The 20,913-nt window shown below is 43.4% G+C and overlaps 1 protein-coding gene across 2 annotated transcripts in view; it reads right to left on the bottom strand.

Annotated features, from left to right (window-relative positions):
• Positions 1–17,162, bottom strand: part of LOC109900115 (pleckstrin homology-like domain family B member 2) — a 52,838-nt gene extending 35,676 nt beyond the window's left edge. Inside the window, exons 1-3 of one of the 2 annotated variants that reach the window (XM_031836377.1) lie at positions 16,600–17,162; positions 9,422–9,535; positions 552–736 (exon numbers count right to left, since the gene is read on the bottom strand). In XM_031836377.1, the coding sequence (XP_031692237.1) occupies positions 552–736; positions 9,422–9,476 (240 nt within the window). In that variant the 5' untranslated portion in view covers positions 9,477–9,535; positions 16,600–17,162. The remainder of the gene's footprint in view (positions 1–551; positions 737–9,421; positions 9,536–16,599) is intronic. The other variant, XM_031836378.1, reaches the window with a different exon arrangement.
• Between the last annotated feature and the right edge of the window lie 3,751 nt (positions 17,163–20,913).

Genomic DNA, 20,913 nt, shown 5'->3' with positions numbered 1-20,913 from the left:
TAATAGGTTAAAAAAATATATAAAAAAATTGGTAAGTAAAAAATACAAAATAAAAGTAACAAATAATTAAAGAGCAGTAGTATAATAACAGTAGTGAGGCTATATACAGGGGGTACCAGTATAGAGTCAATGTGCGGGGGCTCCAGTTAGTCGAGGTAATTGAGGTAATATGCACATGTTGGTAGAGTTAAAGTGACTTTGCATAGATAATGAACAGAGAGTAGCAGCAGCATAAAGGGGGGAGGGCAGGGTCAATGCAAATAGTAGCCATTTGATTAGATGTTCAGGAGTCTTAGGGCTTGGGGGTAGAAGATGTTCAGGAGTCTCTTGGACCAAATTATATTGTAATGTATTGACTTAGTAATAAACTCCCCAACTCACAATGCATGAAACTCCAAACTGTTCATGCCCCTCTTGTTGGCGGAGTCATAATGCTCAGTTTCTCAACTTGTACACATTTTGCCATGGGGAGGAGATCCGTATTGACCCCGTTCTGGGTCTGCCTTTTGAGTATGGTTGATCCTGCTGGGAGAGCTTTACAGCTGTCATACCTGTGTCATACTGAAGTAGGAGGGGCTAGCGTCCCCATTGGCTCTCAGGCTTGTCTCCAGGGCGATCTTCTTGCGTTGTAAGGTGTCCATCAAATCACGGAGCTCTGAGGCTGAGCGCATCCCTCTGGCGCTGCTGGCACCTCCCACCTCCCCATGTCTGTAGTCACTACTAAACTTCAGATAGTCTGGGGAGAGAGCGAGAGTGAGAGCGAGAGCGAGAGCGAGAGCGAGAGCGAGAGCGAGAGAGAGAGCAAGAGCGAGAGCGAGAGAGAGCGAGAGAGAGAGCGAGAGAGAGCGAGAGAGAGCGAGAGAGAGCGAGAGAGAGAGAGAGAGAGAGAGAGAGAGAGAGAGCGAGAGAGGAGAGTTGATACATAAGAGATGTTATTTTAAAGTGTCCATGTTCACCGTTAAGTGAATAGTGAAGAAAATATTTCCATTCCCTGTCCAATGGTTGTCTGTTTAGTCTGTTGAAGCCTATTGGACTGAGGAAGGAGAGAGGTATTAATAGCTTTGTGTATACGTGGGCCAGTCTGTGCCGCCCCATTAGGAGTGAGTGTGAAAGTTGCATGGTGGATGTACGTGCAGCTAAGTTGATTCCTAGCTGGGCTTGGCAGAACACCCATAACCCAAAATGCAGAGAGCTGCTATACAAAATGGCCCATAACACAGAGGGCCTGACAGCCAACACACACACACACCTATTCTCAGATCCAAAACTAATACACACATGGTAGTTCAGGTTTCTAAAAGTAGCAGAGCAATTGACTTCCTTACTTTGGAATTTGGGGAAATATAAATACTGTAAGCGGTCAGGAATTTCCTCAATTCCCCTGACGGTTCAATTTCCCCTCCATCATCGCTGATCTGAAAACACTCTATAGGTGAAAGCAATGGAGAGGAAACAGTTATTTTACTCATCAACGATAGAGAAACATTTCTTCCCTTACCTGAGTAATGGGACAGTTCTATCCATACCATCATGACTTCCAAGACACACATAGAACCACTAAATGTAGACGGGCATGTGTGTATCTACCCAGTATGCAGCTCCTTGGAAGTTTTGGGAATGAACGTTAACGTTTATGGTTGCCCATTGGTTCTGGGAATGAACATTTATGGTTGCCCATTGGTTCTGGGAATGAACATTTATGGTTGCCCATTGGTTCTGGGAATGAACATTTATGGTTGCCCATTGGTTCTGGGAATGAACATTTATGGTTGCCCATTGGTTCTGGGAATGAACATTTATGGTTGCCCATTGGTTCTGGGAATTAACATTTATGGTTGCCCATTGGTTCTGGGAATGAACATTTATGGTTGCCCATTGGTTCTGGGAATGAAGTCGAAAGTTTCCTGATCGATAAAACATTTTTTTTTTTTTTTAAATAAACGTTCTGGGAAGGGAACATACAAATCAAATTGTATTGGTCACAAACACATATTTAGCAGATGTTATTGCCGGTGTGGTGAAATGCTTGTGTTCCTAGCTCTAACAGTGCAGTAGTATCTAACAATTCACAACAATACACACATCCAAAAGTAAAAGAACAGAATTAAGAAATATGTAAATAAATATTAGAACGAGGGATGTTGCAGGGAGGTTCTGAGAACGTTTTACTAGGGTTGCCTGAACGTTTTCCTGGGAGGTTTTATTAACGTTCTGAGAATGTAAATTCTAGGGTTGATTGGAGGTTTTTTAATAACTTTCTTAAAACGTTTACTGAATGTTTCAATACTACCTTTAATAACACTGCTAGCTGGTTAACTGTTCTGAATTCCAGGCACAGACAGGCCAAATGGAAATTAATTTGCATCGGTGTTAATCATAATAACACTGCTAGCTGGTTAACTGTTCTGAATTCCAGGCACAGACAGGCCAAATGGAAATTAATTTGCATCAGTGTTAATCATAATAACACTGCTAGCTGGTTAACTGTTCTGAATTCCAGGCACAGACAGGCCAAATGGAAATTAATTTGCATCGGTGTTAATCATAATAACACTGCTAGCTGGTTAACTGTTCTGAATTCCAGGCACAGACAGGCCAAATGGAAATGAATTTGCATAGGTGTTAATCATAATAACACATTTCTTTATTTATTGTGACACGGCGACAGTGAGATTCGAACCTATGCTCTTCTGTTCTCTATCCATGGAATTAGTCCACTGTGTGCCACCAGGATGGAGCTAGCATGACATGTTTTTTTTTTTAACTCATATGTAGCTGTTCATTTTAGTCTATTCAAACGAAACCCCATTTCAAAGTAAACACTCATTAAGATCCGGTGTGGCCAATCAGTGGCCGCGACCAACCCACCTGAACACACTAAACAAGAGAGGATAGACAATTGTTGTCGCTGAGAACAAAATGTATATGTTTATAAATAACTTAGATTATTATTATTAGAGCATTTTTGGAATGTTACTAATGTTGTTTTCTTGTGGTTTTTATGGAAAGTTTTCTTAATGTTCTGAGAACATGACTTTAAATAGAACCATGAGGAAACAAGCAGAAAACGTTATGCTGAAGTACTGAAAATCCAACCTAAGAAACATATGGTTCTCAGAATTTTACGTGCTAGCTGGCTATCCTGCACCATTCCAGTAATGATGTGGATGTGTCACTGGCAGAAGATTATTTTCCCTTTAACGAGTCCGACGAGCCCAAATGTCTTTCCCGGGAACAGACCCAAATCCCCGTCATTTGCGTGAAGAAAAGACGTAGAAAAAGAGGACGGAAGTCGGGCTGCCTTCTGAGAATTCGTAGGCGATCGAATAAACCCCCACTGCCTTCCGTTCTACTAGCTAACCTGCAAATCATTGGAAAATAAAATCGAAGACCTACGAGGAAGATTAAACTACCAAGGGGACATTAAAAACTGTAATATCTTATGCTTCATGGAGTCGTGGCTGAACATTAGCAACATAAAGCTGGCAGGTTATACAGTGTATCGGCAGGATAGAACAGTGGTGGCTAGTAAGACAAGGGGGGTGGACTATGTTTATATGTAAACAACAACTGGTGCACGATATCTAAGGAAGTCTCAAGGTTTGGCTCGCATTATAAGCTGCAGACCCCACTATCTACCTAGAGAGTTTTAATCTGTACTTTTCGTAGCTGTCTATATACCACGACAGACCAATGCTGGCACTAAGACTAAGACTGCACTCAATGAGTTATATTTCGCCATAAGCAAAGTTAGGAACCAATATGCACAAGCAGTTAGAAAAGCTAAGGCTAGATTTGCAAACAGAAATTTGCATCCTGTAGTACAAACTTTAAAAAGTTCTGGGGACACTAACGTCCATGTAGAATAAGAACACCTCCTCCCAGCTGCCCACTGCACTGAGGTTAGGAAACACACAATAATTGAGAATTTCAATAAGCATTTTTCTACGGCTGGCCATGCTTTCCACCTGGCTACCCCTACCCCGGTCAACAGCCCTGCGCTCCCCACAGCAACTCGCCCAAACCTCCCCACTTCTCCTTCACACATATCCAGATAGTTCTGAAAGAGCTGCAAAATCTGGACCCCTACAAATCAGCCGGGCTAGACAATCTGGACCCTCTCTTTCTAAAATTATCTGCCGAAATTATTGCAACCCCTTTTATTAGCCTGTTCAACCTCTCTTTTGTATCGTCTGGGATTCCCATAGATTGGAAAGCTGCTGCGGTCATCCCCCTCTTCAAAGGGGGAGACACTCTAGACCCAAACTGCTACAGACCTATATCTATTCTACCCTGCCTTTCTAAGGTCTTCCAAAGCCAAGTTAAACAGATTACCGACCATTTCGAATCTCACCATACCTTCTCCGCTATGCAATCTGGTTTCAGAGCTGGTCATGGGTGCACCTCAACCACGCTCAAGGTCCTAAACGATATAACCGCCATCGATAAGAGACATTACTGTGCAGAACTACTTCTCCAATAGAGTTCAGTATGTCAAATCGGGGGCCTGTTGTCCGGACCTCTGGCAGTCTCTATGGGGGTGCCACAGGGCTCAATTCTCGGGCCAACTTTCTTCTCTGTATACATCAATTATGTCGCTCTCGCGGCTGGTGATTCTTTGATCCACCTCTACGCAGACGACAGCATTCTGTATACCTCTGGCCCTTCGTTGGACACCGTGTTAACTAACCTTCAGATGAGCTTCAATGCCATACAACTCTCCTTCTGCGGCCTCCAACTGCTCTTAAATGCAAGTAAAACTAAAATGGATGCTGTTCAACCGATTGCTGCCGGCACCTGCCCACCCGTCCAGCATCACTACTCTGGACGGTTCGGACTTAGAATATGTGGACAACTACAAATACCTAAGTCTCTGGTTAGACTGTAAACTCTCCTTTCAGACTCACATTAAACATCTCCAATCCAAAATTAAATCTAGAATCGGCTTCCTATTTCGCAAAAAAGCATCCTTCACACATGCTGCCAAACACACCCTAAAACTGACCATCCTACAGATCCTCGACTTTGGCGATGTCATTTACAAAATAGCCTCCAACACTCTACTCAACAAATTGGATGCAGTCTATCATAGTGCCATCCGTTTTGTCACCAAAGCGCCATATACTACCCACCACTGCGACCTGTATAATCTCATTGGCTGTCCCTCGCTTCATACTCGTTGCCAAACCCACTGGCTCCAGATCATCTACAAGTCTCTGCTAGGTAAAGCCACGCCTTATCTCAGCTCACTGGTCACCATAGCAGCACCCACCCGTAGCACGCATTCCAGCAGGTTTATCTCACTGGTCACCCCCAAAGCCAATTCTTCCTTTGGCTGCCTCTTCTTCCAGTGCTCTGCTGCCAATGACTGGAACGAACTGCAAAAATCTCTGAAGCTGGAGACTCTTACCTCCCTCACTAGCTTTAAGCACCAGCTGTCAGAGCAGCTCAGCGATCACTGCACCTGTACATAGCTCATCCCCATACTGTATTTATTTATCTTGCTCCTTTGCACCCCAGTATCACAACTTGCACATTCATCTTCTGCACATCCTACCATTCCAGTGTTTAATTGCTATATTGTATTTACTTTGCCACCATGGCCTATTTATTGCCTTACCTCTCTTATCCTACCTCATTTGCACATGCTGTATATAGATTTTTCTACTTTATTATGTTTGTTTATTCCATGTGTAACTCTGTGTTGTTGTATGTGTCGAACTGCTTTGCTTAATCTTGGCCAAGTCGCAGTTGCAAATGAGAAGTTGTCCTCAACTAGCCTACCTGATTAAATAAAAGGTGAAATGTATTTTTTTTAAATTAAATGCTCGCTTCGAGTCAAATAATAATGGAACATGCATGAGAGCATCAGCTGTTCCGGACGACTGTGTGATCACGCTATCCACAGTCGATGTGAGTAAGACCTTTAAACATGTCAACATTCACAATGCCGCAGGGCCAGATGGATTCCGAGGACGTGTGCTGCGAGCATGTGTTGACCAACTGGCAAGTGTCTTCACTGACATTTTCAACCTCTCCCTGTCCGAGTCTGTAATGCCAACATGTTTCAAGCAGACCACCATAGTCCCTGTGCCCAAGAAAACTAAGGTAACCTGCCAAAATGACTACCGACCCGTAGCACTCGTTTCTGTAGCCAAGAAGTGCTTTGAAAGGCTGATCCTGGGTCACATCAACACCATTATCCCAGAAACCCTAGACCCACTCCAATTTGCACACTGCCCGAACAGATCCACAGATGATGCAGTCTCTATTGCACTCCACACTGCCTTTTCCGACCTGTACAAAAATAACACCTATGTGAAAATGCTGTTCATTGACTACAACTCAGCATTCAACACTATAGTGCCCCCAAAGCTCATCACTAAGCTAAGGACCCTGGAACCCTCTGCAACTGGATCCTGGACTTCCTGACGGGTCACCCCCAGGTGGTAAGGATAGATAACAACACCATGCTTATCCTTAACACAGGGGACCATCAGGGGTGTGTGCTCAGTCTCCTCCTGTACTCCCTGTTCACTCATGACTATATAGCCAGGCATGACTTCAACGCCATCATTAAGTTTGCCGATGACAACCCTGGTAGGCCTGATCACCGACAACGATGAGACAGCTTATAGGGAGAAGGTCAGAGACCTGTCCATGTGGTGCCGGGACAACAACCTCTCCCTCAACATGATCAAGACAAAGGAGATGATTGTAGACTACAGGAAAAGGCGGACCAAGCATGCCCACATTCTCATCGACGGTGTTCACATCACCAACAAACTAACATGGTCCAAACACGCCAAGACAGTTGTGAAGAGGGCACAACAAAACTGGTGCCCCCGCACATTGACTCTGTACCGGTACCCCCCTGTATATAGCCTCCACATTGACCGGTACCCCCCTGTATATAGCCTCCACATTGACCGGTACCCCCTGTATATAGCCTCCACATTGACCGGTACCCCCTGTATATAGCCTCCACATTGACCGGTACCCCCTGTATATAGCCTCCACATTGACCGGTACCCCCTGTATATAGCCTCCACATTGACCGGTACCCCCTGTATATAGCCTCCACATTGACCGGTACCCCCTGTATATAGCCTCCACATTGACCGGTACCCCCTGTATATAGCCTCCACATTGACCGGTACCCCCTGTATATAGCCTCCACATTGACCGGTACCCCCTGTATATAGCCTCCACATTGACCGGTACCCCCTGTATATAGCCTCCACATTGACCGGTACCCCCTGTATATAGCCTCCACATTGACCGGTACCCCCTGTATATAGCCTCCACATTGACCGGTACCCCCTGTATATAGCCTCCACATTGACCGGTACCCCCTGTATATAGCCTCCACATTGACCGGTACCCCCTGTATATAGCCTCCACATTGACCGGTACCCCCTGTATATAGCCTCCACATTGACCGGTACCCCCTGTATATAGCCTCCACATTGACCGGTACCCCCTGTATATAGCCTCCACATTGACCGGTACCCCCTGTATATAGCCTCCACATTGACCGGTACCCCCTGTATATAGCCTCCACATTGACCGGTACCCCCTGTATATAGCCTCCACATTGACCGGTACCCCCTGTATATAGCCTCCACATTGACCGGTACCCCCTGTATATAGCCTCCACATTGACCGGTACCCCCTGTATATAGCCTCCACATTGACCGGTACCCCCTGTATATAGCCTCCACATTGACCGGTACCCCCTGTATATAGCCTCCACATTGACCGGTACCCCCTGTATATAGCCTCCACATTGACCGGTACCCCCTGTATATAGCCTCCACATTGACCGGTACCCCCTGTATATAGCCTCCACATTGACCGGTACCCCCTGTATATAGCCTCCACATTGACCGGTACCCCCTGTATATAGCCTCCACATTGACCGGTACCCCCTGTATATAGCCTCCACATTGACTCTGTACCCCCTGTATATAGTCTCGCCATTTTTATTTTACTTCTGCTTTTTACTTCCTTGTTCCTTTCATTTCTTATTCTTATTTCATATATTTTTAAACTGCATTGTTGGTTAATGTAAGTAAGCATTTCACTGTAATGTCTACAACACATTGTTCTATTCAGCGCATGTGACTAATACAATTTGATTTGTGTGAAAAATAACCATAAGACAACCACACTCTCACAAAGCTCTCAGAAACATCTCATTTAGTTTGTGTTATATCTGATTGTGTGTTTGTGTGTGTGTGCATGTGTGAGAGAGATCCCTATACAGATGTATGTTTGTGTGTGTACATTCCTGTTGCCTAACTGCAGAGACAGCAAGCGAACAGCACTGATGTACTCCAGAATCACACACATACCGTGATCAAATGCTCTCTCGAAATCTCTCCCTCTCTTTCTCTTGGATGATCTGAGCCCTAGGACCATGCCTCGGGACTACCTGGCCTGATGACTCCTTGCTGTCTCCAGTCCACCTGGCCGTGCTGCTGCTCCAGTTGCAACTGTTCTGCCTGCGGCTATGGAACCCTGACCTGTTCACCGGACGTGCTACCTGACCCAGACCTGCTGTTTTCAACTCTCTAGAGACTGCAGGGGCGGTAGAGATACTATGAATGATCGGCTATGAAAAGCCAACTGACATTTACTCCTGAGGTGCTGACCTGTTGCACCCACGACAACCAATGTGATTATTATTTGACCCTGCTGGTCAGCTATGAACATTTGAACATCTTGGTCATGATCTGTTATAATCTCCACCTGGCACAGCCAGAAGAGGACTGGCCACCCCTCAGAGCCTGGTTCCTCTCTAGGTTTCTTCCTAGGTTCTGGCCTTTCTAGGGAGTTTTTCCTAGCCACCGTGCTTCTACACCTGCATTGCTTGCTGTTTGGCGTTTTAGGCTGGGTTTCTGTACAGCACTTTGTGACATCAGCTGATGTAAGAAGGGCTTTATAAATAAATTTGATTGATTGAACAATCACCACGGTTACAGCGGAACACAGCTGCATCACCATGACGACAGCGATCGCCAGTTCTGAAGAACATTCCACCAGCCTTGGTCTAGAGAAGTGTGTTTTAGGTTTGTGGGGTGTAACAGACAGTTTTACACCCTACAATAAAGCATCCCTTCTGTGTTTCTAACCCTGTGGCTCTTCAGAGACCCCTCTATGAAGATATCGCATATATTAGGGACGCAAGAATGCCTTCGTCACGCATGAACACGTCTCAATCACACACAACTGTCAAGATGGGTTCCACCTCCACTTCCTAACTGTATCCTCAGTGGAAGAGAGGAAGTCATATAACATTTGAGGGACTATGGGCTGATGGGATCTATGGGGGAGGGAGGGGAGTGAACAAAGTAGAAGCGAGGATTGGGGTCAAGGGGAGGTCAGAGGTGATAGAGGGTAGGGGCGTGTATGTTACCTGTGCTGTAGCCCAGGGGTGAGACAGGGGTCTTCAGAGGCAGCATGCTGTTCATATGGCTGGCCTCCTCTGGATGGTTGAAGCGCAAGAAGCAGGATTTACCCAGAGCGTAACCTGGTGAGAAAACACAGTCAGATATAACACAAACTAAATGAGATGGATTCAAACAGACAAGACAGTCTGTATTTGTCCTCCCAGTTGTCTGTATTACAACCTATATCCTGTTCATCTGCTGCACTTCTCAGTCAACCACACAGTCAGGCCTGTTCATCTGCTGCACTGCTCAGTCAACCACACAGTCAGGCCTGTTCATCTGCTGCACTGCTCAGTCAGGATTAAACTAGTCTGATTCTTATAGCATTGAGGTTGCAGGTTAGGGATCCCTGGCAAACGACTCAACTCTGGAGAAAAACAACGACCAAACTGTTCCATCCAGCTGTCTGTTACTGATACCAGAGACTAGAGGTCGACCGATTCATCGGAATGGCCGATTATTTGGGGCCGATTTCAAGTTTTTATAACAATCGGAAAATCGGTCATTTTGTCAGTTAAGAACACATTCTTATTTTCAATGACGGCCAAGGAACGGTGGGTTAACTGCCTTGTTCAGGGGCAGAACGACAGATTTTTACCTTGTCAGCTCGGGGATTCTAACTTACAACCTTACGGTTAACTAGTCCAACGCTCTAACCACCTGCCTTACGAGAAGCCCGCCTGTTTCGCGAATGCAGTAAGAAGCCAAGGTAAGTTGCTAGCTAGCATTAAACTTAATCATAATCACTAGTTATAACTACACATGGTTGATGATATTTCTAGTTTATCTAGCATGTCCTGCGTTGCATATAATCGATGCGGTGCGTATTCGCGAAAAAGGACTTTCGTTGCTCCAATGTACCTAACCATAAACATCAATCCCCTTCTTAAAATCAATACACAGAAGTATATATTTTTAAACCTGCATATTTAGCTAAAAGAAATCCAGGTTAACAGGCAATATTAACCAGGTGAAATTGTGTCACTTCTCTTGCGTTCATTGCACGCAGAGTCAGGGTATATGCAACAGTTTGGGCCGCCTGGCTCATTGCGAACTAATTTGCCAGAATTTTACATAATTATGACATAACATTGAAGGTTGTGCAATGTAACAGGAATATTTAGACTGATGGATGCCACCCGTTAGATAAAATAAGGAACGGTTCAGTATTTCACTGAAAGAATAAACGTCTTGTGTGTGTAACAGCAGCCTTTTCTTAAACTCTAATTCCCTGACTTTCAACAGTCTGCCAGTGTTATACAACTGTTGCCCTTATTTGTTTAAACTACTTTCTAATTTCCTCCCTCCCCCTAGACAACACAAACACACAATCTGGGCTACAGGACATTTTACAGCTTTTTTTTACAGCTATCCCCAAGCTACAACGATATAACCGCACACACTTTGATCATACAGATGCCAGTGAAGAAGAAGTCTGGTACCAGTTTATTCTGGTTGATCTAAATCGATAGCCTCTGTTCAGCTACTACATTCCACTCCTGTGATTTGCCAAAGAGAAAAAAATAGGGGTGTGGGGGGGGGGGGCAATAGTACTGTTTGTCCATTTTGAGATGCCATAGCCAGTATACACTTCTTCAAAATAGTCAGATTTAATATCTTCCATAACTCAAGAGATCTGTCATTCATTTTGACTTGTTTGCTGAGGAGATCTTATTGGTGCAATTTTACTCAGATTTTTGGTGCAGTATTTCTCAATGAAAGTATTTGCATGAAAACAAGTAATCTCTCGCTTTATTGAATAATCCCTACTGTTGACCAATCACTGACAAAGGGACATAGACTAACTTTGGCTTCCTGCGCCCGAACAGCCGGGGGAAAAAACAAGTCCAAAACGAACAAAAATGTCACAAAACGTTGTCATAAAATATGTACCAAAACTTCTGAACAATTTTGGATGGGAAGCATGCGGACACTTTTAAATGAATACGTCTACTATAGACTAAGGTAGGATGGGAGGCATGCGGACACCTTTAAATGAATACGTCTACTATAGACTAAGGTAGGATGGGAGGCATGCGGACACCTTTAAATTAATACGTCTACTATAGACTAAGGTAGGATGGGAGGCATGCGGACACCTTTAAATGAATACGTCTACTATAGACTAAGGTAGGATGGGAGGCATGCGGACACCTTTAAATTAATACGTCTACTATAGACTAAGGTAGGATGGGAGGCATGCGGACACCTTTAAATGAATACGTCTACTATAGACTAAGGTAGGATGGGAGGCACGCGGACACCTTTAAATGAATACGTCTACTATAGACTAAGGTAGGATGGGAGGCATGCGGACACCTTTAAATGAATACGTCTACTATAGACTAAGGTAGGATGGGAGGCATGCGGACACCTTTAAATGAATACGTCTACTATAGACTAAGGTAGGATGGGAGGCATGCGGACACCTTTAAATGAATACGTCTACTATAGACTAAGGTAGGATGAGAGGCATGCGGACACCTTTAAATGAATACGTCTACTATAGACTAAGGTAGGATGGGAGGCATGCAGACACCTTTAAAATGAATACGTCTACTATAGACTAAGGTAGGATGGGAGGCATGCGGACACCTTTAAATGAATACGTCTACTATAGACTAAGGTAGGATGGGAGGCATGCGGACACCTTTAAATGAATACGTCTACTATAGACTAAGGTAGGATGGGAGGCATGCGGACACCTTTAAATAAATACGTCTACTATAGACTAAGGTAGGATGGGAGGCATGCAGACACCTTTAAATGAATACGTCTACTATAGACTAAGGTAGGATGGGAGGCATGCAGACACCTTTAAAATGAATACGTCTACTATAGACTAAGGTAGGATGGGAGGCATGCGGACACCTTTAAATAAATACGTCTACTATAGACTAAGGTAGGATGGGAGGCATGCGGACACCTTTAAATGAATACGTCTACTATAGACTAAGGTAGGATGGGAGGCATGCGGACACCTTTAAATAAATACGTCTACTATAGACTAAGGTAGGATGGGAGGCATGCGGACACCTTTAAATAAATACGTCTACTATAGACTAAGGTAGGATGGGAGGCACGCGGACACCTTTAAATTAATACGTCTACTATAGACTAAGGTAGGATGGGAGGCACGCGGACACCTTTAAATTAATACGTCTACTATAGACTAAGGTAGGATGGGAGGCATGCGGACACCTTTAAATTAATACGTCTACTATAGACTAAGGTAGGATGGGAGGCACGCGGACACCTTTAAATGAATACGTCTACTATAGACTAAGGTAGGATGGGAGGCACGCGGACACCTTTAAATTAATACGTCTACTATAGACTAAGGTAGGATGGGAGGCATGCGGACACCTTTAAATAAATACGTCTACTATAGACTAAGGTAGGATGGGAGGCATGCGGACACCTTTAAATGAATACGTCTACTATAGACTAAGGTAGGATGGGAGGCACGCGGACACCTTTCAATAAATACGTCTACTATAGACTAAGGTAGGATGGGAGGCATGCGGACACCTTTAAATAAATACGTCTACTATAGACTAAGGTAGGATGGGAGGCATGCGGACACCTTTAAATGAATACGTCTACTATAGACTAAGGTAGGATGGGAGGCACGCGGACACCTTTAAATAAATACGTCTACTATAGACTAAGGTAGGATGGGAGGCACGCAGACACCTTTAAATAAATACGTCTACTATAGACTAAGGTAGGATGGGAGGCATGCGGACACCTTTAAATGAATACGTCTACTATAGACTAAGGTAGGATGGGAGGCACGCGGACACCTTTAAATGAATACGTCTACTATAGACTAAGGTAGGATGGGAGGCACGCGGACACCTTTAAATAAATACGTCTACTATAGACTAAGGTAGGATGGGAGGCATGCAGACACCTTTAAATGAATACGTCTACTATAGACTAAGGTAGGATGGGAGGCACGCGGACACCTTTAAATGAATACGTCTACTATAGACTAAGGTAGGATGGGAGGAAGGAGGGAAGTGAGTTTACGTTAAGTATCAGTAACATTGCCATGTCAGCTGACAAATGCTGCTGCTTTCAATTAAATGTCCTCTCTGTCTTTTATAAAACACATAAAGCAACGTGGCTAATCTTACCATCTTAAATCAAAGCCCCTGTCTGAATAAATAACAGAGTCCCAGAGCAGAGCTAAAGCCGATGAAAGACAGACAGACTTCCATTGGCTTACTTCAGTTCTACCTTCTATGACCGCAGGCAGTTATGTCTTGTCATGTGAAATCACGTTGTCTCTCTGTGAACTGAACTAAGCCCGGTTTTAGACCGTTCATAGGAGCACCGTTAGGGTACTAGGGGGAAACTTGCCCCCCCCCCCCTGTAATTCACATTAAAACCACAAGATGTTGCCAGATGTTTTTTTATATATATATATAATTTTACATTTTTTTAAGTCTTAAATAATCCACTTGTTTTGAGAGAAGAATGTAGATCATTTTAAAGTAAAGTAGTAATATGTTGGATGAGTGTGTTGGGGGCAACTCGCTCCATCCCCTACTCGGGGAAAACTGGCACCTGGGGGCCAGTTTCCCCATATTATATTTATATATCATTCCAATATATTCCAATGTATATATTTTTGTATTAATTAAAAACAACTATTGAAAACCTTTAGCTCCTGAATGTCATTTTAAAGACAGCAGGGATTTAAAAAAACTTAAAAACTTGCATTATTCAAATAATATTTAGTGTAATTGTACATAATGGATTGTATGGAAACAGAACAACAAAGAAATGAATGTGCAGGTGAATTAAGAGGGACTTTATATTAACTCTCCTCATAGTGTGGATATTAACTCTCCTCATAGTGTGGATATTAACTCTCCTCATAGTGTGGATATTAACTCTCCTCATAGTGTGGATATTAACTCTCCTCATAGTGTGGATATTAACTCTCCTCATAGTGTGGATATTAACTCTCCTCATAGTGTGGATATTAACTCTCCTCATAGTGTGGATATTAACTCTCCTTATCGTGTGGATATTAACTCTCCTTATCGTGTGGATATTAACTCTCCTTATAGTGTGGATATTAACTCTCCTTATAGTGTGGATATTAACTCTCCTTATAGTGTGGATATTAACTCTCCTCATAGTGTGGATATTAACTCTCCTCATAGTGTGGATATTAACTCTCCTCATAGTGTGGATATTAACTCTCCTTATAGTGTGGATATTAACTCTCCTCATAGTGTGGATATTAACTCTCCTTATAGTGTGGATATTAACTCTCCTCATAGTGTGGATATTAACTCTCCTCATAGTGTGGATATTAACTCTCCTCATAGTGTGGATATTAATGGTGACATGTGAAACACCCTTTCACCCCCATATGTTATTAAAATAAGAGTTCCTACTGTTGACGAATCACTGACAAATGGGCGTAGACTTCAGCTACCAACTTTGGGGTGCCTCCGTGAAAAAAATATGTGTGTCTGAACAGCCAGAAAAAAAAAACTTCACGAAGTCTGAAACGAACAAAAACGTCAAAATGTCATCAGAAACTATGTATCAGAGATCCTTGATGAAAAAGTGCTCCAGAGCTCTCAGGACCTCAGATTGGGGTCAAGGTTCACCTTCCAACAGGACAACGACCCTAATCACACAGCTAAGACCAAGCAGGAGCGGCTTCATGACAAGTCTCAATGCCCCAGCCAGAGTCCGGACTTAAACCCGATCGAACATCACTTGAGACCTGAAAATAGCTGTGCATCGATGCTCCCCATTCAACCTGGCAGAGCTTGAGAGGAGCTACAGGGGAAAATGGAAGAAACTCCCCAAATACAGGTGTGCCAAGCTTGTAGCGTCATACCCAAGAAGACTCGAGGATGTAATCGCTGCCAAAGGTGCTTCAACAAAGTAGTGAGTAAAGGGTCTGAATACTGATGGAAATGTGATTTACATTTTTTTATTTGTATTAAATTGGAAAATGGCAAGTTTGTGTTGTATTAAAAAAGATAAATGTTTCCAATGACATCCACCAATAAATAGACAATTAGGAGGCAACACCTCCTGATAATTCAAATCAAATCAAATTTATTTATATAGCCCTTCGTACATCAGCTGATATCTCAAAGTGCTGTACAGAAACCCAGCCTAAAACCCCAAACAGCAAGCAATGCAGGTGTAGAAGCACGGTGGCTAGGAAAAACTCCCTAGAAAGGCCAATACCTAGGAAGAAACCTAGAGAGGAACCAGGCTATGTGGGGTGGCCAGTCCTCTTCTGGCTGTGCCGGGTGGAGATTATAACAGAACATGGCCAAGATGTTCAAATGTTCATAAATGACCAGCATGGTCGAATAATAATAAGGCAGAACAGTTGAAACTGGAGCAGCAGCACAGTCAGGTGGAAGTTGAAACTGGAGCAGCAGCATGGCCAGGTGGACTGGGGACAGCAAGGAGTCATCATGTCAGGTAGTCCTGGGGCATGGTCCTAGGGCTCAGGTCAGTTGAATTGGTGTGCATTGTGATTTTAACCAATGTCATTGGTAAAACGTATCTTCCTCTATCTTTTTTTACTACAAAACATAGCAACGCGACATTTTTACATACGTTAATGTTGGGGTGGTACTGGAGATGATTAACATAACATTTAATTATTTTTTAAATGTCCCTTTAAATAACCTTCTGTCTTACGTAACCATATCATACTAGTTTCAGCATCCCGGATTTACGTTTACTATGCTACGTCTTGTCTATGAGACTTGGCTGAGGTGATGTCAACGTTGTAAGCAGGACCCACACGTCAAGATAGACTTTTCAACTTTGATCGTAGGTAATGAAGTCAATTTCCCCCTAAAACGTAGGGTAGGGGGGCTAAAGCAAGATCGGTTCTTATCTGTAGCAATTATAGAATTGATGGTTGCAACAGAGCAAGAGTGACGCAAATGGTCAAGTAGCCTACCCTTGCCAATTTACTACCATTAAATCAAATCAGCTGACAAACAAATACCTGTATCATTTCCCCACAAGTCACAAAAGGCTACAAAACCAAGTTCCACATGCACACTTGCGCATACATGTTGGCACCGCTTGAGATTCCTCCAAGCCAGTGAAGTTTTGAGAAAAGGCTACTTTTACTAACCTTTTTACTGAGTTCCATCCAGCGAAAATAACAGCAGGATTTTTCCTTATTTCTCTATGTACAACAATTATCATGACAATTGGTGAAAAGTAACCCCCCCGCTTTCTTATCCTCCTTCAACCCAGTACAAAGCTCCAGAAATAACTCGGGACTTTTGGTGTCCACGGATTTCCATCCAGTTGAGTTTGAGGTAAGGAGCGCACCAACTCCCCAAAAATGGGGTGGTGACGCCTGCTTGACGCGAATAGACAGACTGGGGTAAAAAGTAAACCCGCCCCTCAGAAAGTTTACTCACTTGCATGAAAAAAAAACACGCGGGTTTAAAATCCAAAACGAATGTATTTGATTAAAAACGCATTTCAGTTCAGCTAAAACAGTCTCGGACCCCTTCTCTTTGTTGGTCGAATTACAGCGGTTTAAAAACCAGAGGTATTTAGTTTCCACCCCCCAATGCTTTTTTTTCTTCGTATGCCTACTTCTACCCTCTGAAAACACCTTGACGGGAATGTTACTGTAGCCTCTCTCAGACCCATAGAACAACACATCAGAGCATAGCTGCGGGAAGTAGTTTGCGGGTGCTGCAACAAAATAATTGCCCGCGCTGAAGAGTATATCAGTCCGCTAACACAGGACTAGTAAAGGCCCAGTGCACTACTTTTGTGGAAATGTTTTAACTAAATGCATTTGAGTGTTTACCATCATTTGTAACTTGAGTCTGATAATTATCTGTACAAAACAGTTCATCTAATAATAGTTGTGGAATATAAAAAATACTTGCTTGATATGTTTTCCAGTTTGTTGAAGTACTTTGTAAAAACTGAAATGGTTTATGAATTCCTTTTCCATTTTATTAGACACTCTTATCCAGAGCAACTTGCAGTAGTGAGTGCAAACAGTTTCATACTGGTCCCCTGTGGGAATCGAACCCACAACCCTGGTGTTGCACGCACCATGCAAACCTAGATGACCAGCCTATGTATAATACAGTCATTTACATTAAGTGGTTTGTAAGGATGGTAAATTAAAACTGCACAAAAAGTGGTTGTTCTCCATGTTATTTGATCAAGACAAATATTTAATATGATGTGAATATTTTGTGTTTTTGCCCATAACTTTGCATCTTTTGATGTAAATGTTTGAGAACAGGGTTGTGTTCTTTTGGATCCCATTAGAATGACATCACAGAGAAAGAGACAGGGTTGTGTTCTTTATGGATCCCATTAGAATGACATCACAGAGAAAGAGACAGGGTTGTGTTCTTTATGGATCCCATTAGAATGACATCACAGAGAAAGAGACAGGGTTGTGTTCTTTCTGGATCCCATTAGAATGACATCACAGAGAAAGAGACAGGGTTCTGTCCTTTCTGGATCCCATTAGAATGACATCACAGAGAAAGAGACAGGGTTGTGTTCTTTATGGATCCCATTAGAATGACATCACAGAGAAAGAGACAGGGTGGTGTTCTTTATGGATCCCATTAGAATGACATCGCATAGAAAGAGACAGGGTTGTGTTCTTTTGGATCCCATTAGAATGACATCACAGAGAAAGAGACAGGGTTGTGTTCTTTATGGATCCCATTAGAATGACATCACAGAGAAAGAGACAGGGTTGTGTTCTTTATGGATCCCATTAGAATGACATCACAGAGAAAGAGACAGGGTTGTGTTCTTTATGGATCCCATTAGAATGACATCACAGAGAAAGAGACAGGGTTGTGTTCTTTCTGGATCCCATTAGAATGACATCACAGAGAAAGAGACAGGGTTGTGTTCTTTATGGATCCCATTAGAATGACATCACAGAGAAAGAGACAGGGATGTGTTCTTTATGGATCCCATTAGAATGACATCACAGAGAAAGAGACAGGGTTGTGTTCTTTATGGATCCCATTAGAATGACATCACAGAGAAAGAGACAGGGTTGTGTTCTTTATGGATCCCATTAGAATGACATCACAGAGAAAGAGACGGGGCAACAACTCCAACTATTGAATCCTGCAAGATACTGTTCTTAATTATACAACTAAATACTTATTTTCCACCATAATTTGCAAATAAATTCATAAAAAATTCTACAATGTGATTTTCTAGATTTATTTTTCTCATTTTGTCTGTCATAGTTGAGGTGTACCTATGATGAACATTACAGGCCTCTCTCATCTTTTTAAGTGGGAGAACTTGCACATTTGGTGGCTGACTAAATACTTTCTTGCCCCACTGTATATACTGGTAGTGGTGGGAACATGTCTTTATCTGAATACAGCTGTGTCCACCCTTTGGGGAGAATTAAACCTGGTTCAGCTTCTCTAGTGTCCTATTTATTCTGAAAAATTAGAACCTAACAATTTATAATCTCTGTAATTGGAAAAACACTGCAAGCACAATACGGATTATTAGCTGCGTGTGTGTGTGTTTCCAATTTCACACTCTCTCTCTAAACCCACAAGTGTGTGTGTGTGTGTCTCTCTCTCTCTTGCTGCCTCCCCTTCTCTCTCTCTCTCTGTCCCTTCTCTCTCTCTCTCTCTGTCCCTTCTCTCTCTCTCTGTCCCTTCTCTCTCTCTCTGTCCCTTCTCTCTCTCTCTGTCCCTTCTCTCTCTCTCTCTGTCCCTTCTCTCTCTCTCTCTCTGTCCCTTCTCTCTCTCTGTCCCTTCTCTCTCTCTCTCTGTCCCTTCTCTCTCTCTCTCTGTCCCTTCTCTCTCTCTCTGTCCCTTCTCTCTCTCTCTGTCCCTTCTCTCTCTCTCTGTCCCTTCTCTCTCTCTCTCTCTGTCCCTTCTCTCTGTCCCTTCTCTCTCTCTCTCTGTCCCTTCTCTCTCTTTCTCTGTCCCTTCTCTCTCTCTGTCCCTTCTCTCTCTGTCCCTTCTCTCTCTCTGTCCCTTCTCTCTCTCTCTGTCCCTTCTCTCTCTCTCTCTCTGTCCCTTCTCTCTCTCTCTGTCCCTTCTCTCTCTCTCTGTCCCTTCTCTCTCTCTCTCTGTCCCTTCTCTCTCTCTCTCTGTCCCTTCTCTCTCTCTCTGTCCCTTCTCTCTCTCTCTCTCTGTCCCTTCTCTCTCTCTCTGTCCCTTCTCTCTCTCTCTGTCCCTTCTCTCTCTCTCTGTCCCTTCTCTCTCTCTCTCTGTCCCTTCTCTCTCTCTCTCTGTCCCTTCTCTCTCTCTCTCTCTGTCCCTTCTCTCTCTCTCTCTGTCCCTTCTCTCTCTCTCTGTCCCTTCTCTCTCTCTCTCTCTGTCCCTTCTCTCTCTCTCTCTGTCCCTTCTCTCTCTCTCTGTCCCTTCTCTCTCTCTGTCCCTTCTCTCCCTTTCTGTCCCCTTCTCTCTCTCTCTGTCCCTTCTCTCTCTCTCTGTCCCTTCTCTCTCTCTCTGTCCCTTCTCTCTCTCTCTGTCCCTTCTCTCTCTCTCTCTGTCCCTTCTCTCTCTCTCTGTCCCTTCTCTCTCTCTCTCTGTCCCTTCTCTCTCTCTCTCTGTCCCTTCTCTCTCCCTCTCTGTCCCTTCTCTCTCTCTCTCTCTGTCCCTTCTCTCTCTCTCTCTGTCCCTTCTCCGTCCTTACCATGAACTTTCCAATTCTCTCTGCCCTGCCCTCTGCCCTGCCCTCTTCATATCTGTTTTTCTCTACGACTCTCTGAGACAATACCTTGGCCTCTAGGACATATATCAAAAAACATCTTGTCAATATTAGAGTCAGCCAGCCACAGTGTTAAAACAGACAGGTCAGTGAATATTTAAAGCGTTAATCCAATCTCTCAAACACCTGATTAACTTTAACAAAAAGACACATGGTGGTCCAGGTAAGACCAGTGCCTTGCGAAAGTATTCGTATATTATATTCGTTATTGCACAAATCTGGCCTTTATGGAAGAGTGGCAAGAAGAAAGCCATTTCTTAAAGATATCCATAAAAAGTGTTGTTTAAAGTTTGCCACAAGCCACCTGGGAGACACACCAAACATGTGGAAGAAGGTGCTCTGGTCAGATGAAACCAAAATTGAACTTCTTGGCAACAATGCAAAATGTTATGTTTGGCATAAAAGCAACACAGCTCATCACCCTGAACACACCATCCCCACTGTCAAACATGGTGGTGGCAGCATCATGGTTTGGGCCTGCTTTTCTTCAGCAGGGACAGGGAAGATGGTTAAAATTGATGGGAAGATGGATGGAGCCAAATACAGGACCATTCTGGAAGAAAACCTGATGGAGTCTGCAAAAGACCTGAGACTGGGACGGAGATTTGTCTTCCAACAAGACAATGATCCAAAACATAAAGCAAAATCTACAATGGAATGGTTCAAAAATAAACATATCCAGGTGTTAGAATGGCCA

Source organism: Oncorhynchus kisutch, linkage group LG11 (genome assembly GCF_002021735.2).
Source record: "Oncorhynchus kisutch isolate 150728-3 linkage group LG11, Okis_V2, whole genome shotgun sequence".
In the NCBI taxonomy this organism is placed as follows: domain Eukaryota; kingdom Metazoa; phylum Chordata; class Actinopteri; order Salmoniformes; family Salmonidae; genus Oncorhynchus; species Oncorhynchus kisutch.
The sequence above is the reverse complement of the archived record's forward strand: the minus strand, read 5'-3'. Positions and strand labels throughout refer to the sequence as shown.